A 7,316-nucleotide genomic window follows, 5' to 3' on the forward strand; every position below is an offset into this window, starting at 1 on the left:
GGCCACACAAGCTCACAGAAAGGGACTACGGACTGCTGAAGCACGTAAGACTCATCTGTCCTCGGTTGCAACACTCAATATCAAGTTCCAAACTGCCTCTGGAAGCAACGTCAGCAAAATAACTGTTTGTCTGGAGCTTCATGAAATGGGTTTCCATGGCCGAGCAGCCGCACACAAGCCTAAGATCACATTGCGCAATGCCAAGCGTTGGCTGGAGTGGAGTAAAGCTTTACCACATTGGACTCTGGAGCAGTGGGAACATGTTCTCTGGAGAGATGAATCATGATTTATTATCTGGCTGTCTGACAGACGAATCTGGGTTTGGTGGATGACAGGAGAACTCTACCTGCCCCAATGCATAGTGCCAACTGTAAAGTTGGTTGGAGGATAAATAATGGTCTGGGGCTGTTTTTCATGGTTCGGGCTCCTTAGTTCCAGTGAAGGGAAATATTACCGCTACAGCATATAATGACATTCTACATGATTCTGTGCTTCCAACTTTGTGGCGACAGTTTGGGGAAGGACCTTTCCTGTTTCAGCATGATAATACCTCCGTGCACAAAGCGAGGTCCATACAGAAATGGTTTATCAAGATCGGTGTGGAAGAACTCGACTGGCCTGCACAGAGCCCTGACCTCAACCCCATCGAACACCTTTGGAATAAATTGGAACGCCGACTCCAAGCCAGGCCTAATCACCCAACATCAGTGCCCGACCTCGCTAATGCCCTTTTGCTGAATGGAAGCAAGTCCCTGCCGCAATGTTCCAACATCTAGTGGGAAGCCTTCCTACAAGAATACAGGCTGTTATAGCAGCAAAGGGGGGGGGGGACCAACTTCATATTAATGCCCATCATTTTGGAATGAGATGTTTTATGAGCAGGTGACCATATACTTTTGTTCATGTAGTGTCTATAGTCAAAGGCCACAGGGACTGTTGGAGGTTTTACCATTGGGAATGGAAGCCCGGACCTGAGCTGTAATATCTCTATAGGTAATGGAAGCCCGGACCTGAGCTGTAATATCTCTATAGGTAATGGATGGCACCTGGATAGTATGCATTACATAGGAAGGATGTGCATTCACACTCATGACCAGTGTTACAATACATTATAACCGCAACGTAATGCATTATCCCTACAGGGCTGATTTGATTAGAGCCGTCACACTTGTCCTCCAATACGTTAGGAGAGGACGTTGGCATGGGCTATGTGGTCTGCTTGAGGCTGGAGAAATTGTGGTCTCTGCACGTATGGCTGGTTCTCTTGGCTGGTCGTCTATAGAGGCTTGCTTGCTCTGGATGGTGGTTTAGTCTGGATGCTGGTTTACGCTGGAAGCTGGTTTACTCTGGATGCTGGTTTACTCTGAATGCTGGTTTACTCTGGATGCTGGTTTACTCTGGATGCTGATTTACTCTGGATGCTGGTTTACTCTGGATGCTGATTTACTCTGGATGCTGATTTACTCTGGATGCTGGTTTACTCTGGAATCTGCCAGATTCTCAAGGCTTAAGGGGTGTGGGAACTTGCTGGTTGTGGAGGCTTGCTGGCTGTGGCTCGGTTGGTCTGGAGGTTTGCTGACTGAGGACGGTAGGTTTCTCTGGAGGTTTGCTGACTGAGGACGGTAGGTTTCTCTGGAGGTTTGCTGGCTGAGGAGGGTAGGTTTCTCTGGAGGTTTGCTGGCTGAGGAGGGTAGGTTTCTCTGGAGGTTTGCTGACTGAGGACGGTAGGTTTCTCTGGAGGTTTGCTGACTGAGGAGGGTAGGTTTCTCTGGAGGTTTGCTGACTGAGGAGGGTAGGTTTCTCTGGTGGTTTGCTGGCTGAGGAGGGTAGGTTTCTCTGGAGGTTTGCTGACTGAGGGAGGGTAGGTTTCTCTGGAGGTTTGCTGGCTGAGGAGGGTAGGTTTCTCTGGAGGTTTGCTGACTGAGGACGGTAGGTTTCTCTGGAGGTTTGCTGACTGAGGACGGTAGGTTTCTCTGGAGGTTTGCTGACTGAGGAGGGTAGGTTTCTCTGGAGGTTTGCTGGCTGAGGAGGGTAGGTTTCTCTGGAGATTTGCTGGCTGAGGAGGGTAGGTTTCTCTGGAGGTTTGCTGACTGAGGAGGGTAGGTTTCTCTGGGGGTTTGCTGGCTGAGGAGGGTAGGTTTCTCTGGAGGTTTGCTGGCTGAGGAGGGTAGGTTTCTCTGGGGTTTGCTGGCTGAGGAGGGTAGGTTTCTCTGGGGGTTTGCTGGCTGAGGAGGGTAGGTTTCTCTGGAGGTTTGCTGGCTGAGGAGGGTAGGTTTCTCTGGAGGTTTGCTGACTGAGGACGGTAGGTTTCTCTGGAGGTTTGCTGACTGAGGAGGGTAGGTTTCTCTGGAGGTTTGCTGACTGAGGAGGGTAGGTTTCTCTGGGGGTTTGCTGGCTGAGGAGGGTAGGTTTCTCTGGAGGTTTGCTGACTGAGGAGGGTAGGTTTCTCTGGAGGTTTGCTGGCTGAGGAGGGTAGGTTTCTCTGGAGGTTTGCTGACTGAGGACGGTAGGTTTCTCTGGAGGTTTGCTGACTGAGGACGGTAGGTTTCTCTGGAGGTTTGCTGACTGAGGAGGGTAGGTTTCTCTGGAGGTTTGCTGGCTGAGGAGGGTAGGTTTCTCTGGAGATTTGCTGGCTGAGGAGGGTAGGTTTCTCTGGAGGTTTGCTGACTGAGGAGGGTAGGTTTCTCTGGGGGTTTGCTGGCTGAGGAGGGTAGGTTTCTCTGGAGGTTTGCTGGCTGAGGAGGGTAGGTTTCTCTGGGGGTTTGCTGGCTGAGGAGGGTAGGTTTCTCTGGGGGTTTGCTGGCTGAGGAGGGTAGGTTTCTCTGGAGGTTTGCTGACTGAGGACGGTAGGTTTCTCTGGAGGTTTGCTGGCTGAGGAGGGTAGGTTTCTCTGGAGGTTTGCTGGCTGAGGAGGGTAGGTTTCTCTGGAGGTTTGCTGGCTGAGGAGGGTAGGTTTCTCTGGGGGTTTGCTGACTGAGGAGGGTAGGTTTCTCTGGAGGTTTGCTGGCTGAATGCCTTGACAGTCCTTTGGTCTTTGGCTCATGTCTGACTATGGAAGAGTGGGCTCATGTTGGTTTCTGTTACACACTGCACAGTGGATGAGGACATGACAGCTCATGTTGGATACTGTTACACTGCACAGTGGATGAGGACAGGACAGCTCATGTTGGATACTGTTACACTGCACAGTGGATGAGGCCATGGCAGCTCATGTTGGTTACTGTTACACTCCACAGTGGTTGAGGACAGGACAGCTCATGGCTTGATGGCATGTGGAGGCGCAGCATCTTATTCATCTGTAATTTTCATTGCCTAAACCCTGTTCACCTTGAGAGGGGGGCGTTTGTGGATGGGACACTGTGAGCGAATACTGCTTTTTTTGAGGTCGTTTCGGTTAGATTTTTTTTTAACTATCACGGTTTTCGATTTTGGTTTCGATTATTTGGGTTGAATGCTGTAACGACACTGAATCAAACAATGAATTAAAGTCCCATGATGGTAGTGACTGCCCATTACTGATGATCACTTAACTATAATTTATTCACATTATTTTACTTTAATACAATACATCAGTTGTTGTGTATATTCAATGTGTTTAATTTGATGACTAAATTAAATTAAAATCACTATTTTGTAGTTTTTCAAAGTAAATGAGGCAATACTTCTATGAATACCAACTATCAGTCACTTAGATCATATGTTATCATGTAGAGATACCTGAAACCCTCCGTGGTCACGCATTCTTCTGTCTCTTCCAGGTGTAAAATAAACACAAACCGGACAGGTAGATGCGCAATTGATTATGGTCATTGTAGTTAATTTCATTGTAGTTAATTAATTAATTAATTGCACTAAACTAATAATTCATTGCACTAAACTATTGCACTAATTAATTGCACTAAACTATGTAAAATATTGGCCTGTTGGAAACTAACTCCCTACAACATTGCACAGTTCAGGCTGGATCTGATTTAGCTTTATAGAAACTGTGCAATGTGCTCATTGAGCTCAAAGGGGAAAAAAACAGAATGAAATGGAATTCAAATAACCGATATTGGTCAATTATTGATTAAAAGTCAATAACCAACATTTTGGTTAATCGCTCAGCACTACTGTCCACATCCCCAACTACCTCTTGTAGCATGTCTATCCACCTCTGTCTAGTGTACTGAGATAAAAAAAATTGTTTTATTTTATTTAACTAGGCAAGTCAGTTAAGAACAAATTATTATTTACAAGGACAGCTTACACCAGCACGACGCAAGGGGCAAATGTGCGCCGCCCTATGGGACTCCCACTCACAGCCGGTTTTGATTCAGCCTGGATTCAAACCAGGGCCTCTGTAGTGACATCTCTAGCACTGAGATGCAGTGCCTTAGACCACTGCGCCGCTCGGGAGCCCAAAGGCCTTCATGTTTCTGTATCTTGACGAAGACGTAGTAAATGTTGAGAGGGCAAAGGTCGTTGCGTATCCTTGCTTCATTACAGATGAGTGAACATGACAATGAAAAAGGTGGAAAGGCAATAGAATGCCTTTGCTTGTAGCTTGATCCTTGTGATATCATTTTCTCTTGGAGGCTGATGGGAGCCTTTCAGCGATGGGATTGATCCCGCAGTGTCGAGGTAGGAAGACCAGTTAAGTATTCCCCACACTTTGGCTGCTTCCACCTCTAACATCAGGTCTCCAAGCTTTCGAAGTCTCTGATTTTCTGTGCTTGAAATCCTCTGGAAGTTGTCGATTTTGAAGAAGAGCGCTGCCTCGATCCCCTCTGGAGCGTCGTAGCACTGGGTACTAACCTTATTCTTTTGGCATGTTCTGAAGACTCGGGGTCAAACCACTTAGACAGCAGGTCGAGCTCTTCACTGAGTTTCAGATCTAGTCCTTCAGTGGCGTTGCAGGAGGTAGACTTCCAAACCCAATAGTTCTCTGGCTTGTCTCTGGCTGGTCTCTGGCTGGTCTCTGGCTGGTCTCTGGCTTGTCTCTGGCTTGTCTCTGGCTGGTCTCTGGCTGGTCTCTGGCTGGTCTCTGGCTTGTCTCTGGCTTGTCTCTGGCTTGTCTCTGGCTGGTCTCTGGCTTGTCTCTGGCTGGTCTCTGGCTGGTCTCTGGCTTGTCTCTGGCTTGTCTCTGGCTGGTCTCTGGCTTGTCTCTGGCTTGTCTCTGGCTGGTCTCTGGCTTGTCTCTGGCTTGTCTCTGGCTGGTCTCTGGCTTGTCTCTGGCTTGTCTCTGGCTGGTCTCTGGCTTGTCTCTGGCTTGTCTCTGGCTGGTCTCTGGCTTGTCTCTGGCTTGTCTCTGGCTTGTCGTAAAATCTTGTTCGGCTGGCTATCATAAGGTCACAACGTTTCATGTATTTAGCAAGGTTGAACATGGCAGATGTTTCCTGGGAGGTTCTCTTGAGGTATAAGTGTTTTGTATTGGTAACTGGTGTGTGTTGTGGGAAGCTCTCACCTATATTTCACAGAGGAGGATTCTGAGGTTGTTTAGCCTGACGGGTGGTTTCAGTTAGACTGACTAGCTGGAGGTGATGGGGAGATTGATCCTTGGGTAAGACAGTAGAGGTCTTGCAGTATGTTGGGTGAGTAGATGTGTAAAATAAATGAGATCCAGCTCAGGGCTCAGGGCTCCATATATATGCATGTGGTTTGCTAACTCGCTAGCTAAGTGGCTTGACATCAAAATCAAGCTTCTTGTATACAGCAGAAACATTCAATCCCCTCCTGATTCAAGATTAGTCTGAGTGTCAGTCTCTTTAACTAACATTCCACTCCTTGTCATTGGCAAAGAGTCTGGCTTTTGACAATCTCAGCGTTCAATATGTGCTGGATTAACTGCGGAGTTGCTCATTGGTTGTTGAAAATAACAATAATATTTTCCATGGCAACATGTGGAGTCTCAAAAATAATTTAATTATTTATTAGCAAGTCAAAAACAAACCTTTAGCTGTTAGCTAAGTAAGTTGTTGTGTTTTGGGGCTTTTCTATATGTATATACTGTATTCTATTCTCCTGTATTTTAGTCAATGGCACTCTGACATTGCTCGTCCTAATATTTATATATTACTTAATTCGATTATTTTTCTTTTAGATTTGAGTATTGTTGTGAATTGTTAGATACTACTGCACTGTTGGAGCATCTGCTAAATATGTGTATGTTACCAAAAACATTTGATCCGATTTGAAAATCTAATCAAATAGGTTTTGTGGTTGAAATTACATTATATATTTAGTTTGAGAATTTAGACGTGTGGTAGGAACATTTGACAGACTGGTTTCATCTGGAGAAACCAAAATGGCTGCTTAGCAACGGGACACCAATGTGGTCTGTGGAGAAAAAAAAAAAAGTGACAGTTCCAATATTTACATAATCGTTGTGATTGGAGGATAGCTCTGAGGGTGATTGAATCAAGATCAAATCCACTGTTCTCCTTGAGCTCATTCATGACAGAATGTTCATATTTGAAGATGGAAGAAAGGCCCGTCACTTTGGCACATGACATGGAGTACAGGCAGAGGATTAGCTAAAGAGACTGGTACCCAGTCTAGATCAAGATCCCTCTTGCCTAAATTGTTTTGTGCGTACACTAGAAAAACATAGAAAAGCATAATTATATATATACTGTATATATATATATATATATATATATATATATATATATATGTGCAAAGAAAAACACTATCTGTCAAGAAAAACAATTTTATATAAATATATATATAATTATTATTTTATATTATTTTCTCTATATATATAATTATATAATCATGTTTTTCTATGTTTTTCTAGTGTTTTTCTTTACACATAGTGTTTTTGGTTTTCAAATCAATTTAATTGGCTTTTTTGCTCAATGGCCTCTGTGCCCTGGCAGATGGCCTCTGTGCCCTGGCAGATGGCCTCTGTGCCCTGGCAGATGGCCTCTGTGCCCTGGCAGATGGCCTCTGTGCCCTGGCAGATGGCCTCTGTGCCCTGGCAGATGGCCTCTGTGCCCTGGCAGATTCGGCACCTCTGATGGCTTTAGCTTAATTCAAGTGCCCTTTTGAAAGTCACCCAACAATGTGTCCTAAAGAGGTGCTAGTATATTCAATGACCAGCCCAGGAGAAAATACATCTTAATCATTTGGCAAGAAAGTCTACCTTGCTGGCATCTGACTGAACAAGCTTCTTGACTTAATGGTCCTACCCCCCCAATTAACGTCTCACAAAATGGGTCTGCAGTGAGGAGCTTAGTGACTGATTTACTAACCAGCCATTCATCCATTCTTCTACCCACAGTTCAATAACATAAAGGAATGCCACCACCAGCTTTGAGAAAAACACAAGCGTA

At 45.5% G+C, this 7,316-nt stretch overlaps 1 protein-coding gene across 1 annotated transcript; it reads right to left on the reverse strand.

Annotated features, from left to right (window-relative positions):
• Nucleotides 1-1,507: 1,507 nt before the first annotated feature.
• Nucleotides 1,508-3,043, reverse strand: LOC135533587 (uncharacterized). Its single transcript, XM_064960876.1, has one exon. The coding sequence runs from the start codon at nt 3,041-3,043 to the stop codon at nt 1,508-1,510; it is 1,536 nt and encodes a 511-aa protein (XP_064816948.1).
• Nucleotides 3,044-7,316: the final 4,273 nt, after the last annotated feature.

The sequence above is a fragment of the Oncorhynchus masou genome, unplaced genomic scaffold (assembly GCF_036934945.1).
Source record: "Oncorhynchus masou masou isolate Uvic2021 unplaced genomic scaffold, UVic_Omas_1.1 unplaced_scaffold_2479, whole genome shotgun sequence".
NCBI classification, from domain to species: Eukaryota; Metazoa; Chordata; class Actinopteri; order Salmoniformes; family Salmonidae; genus Oncorhynchus; species Oncorhynchus masou.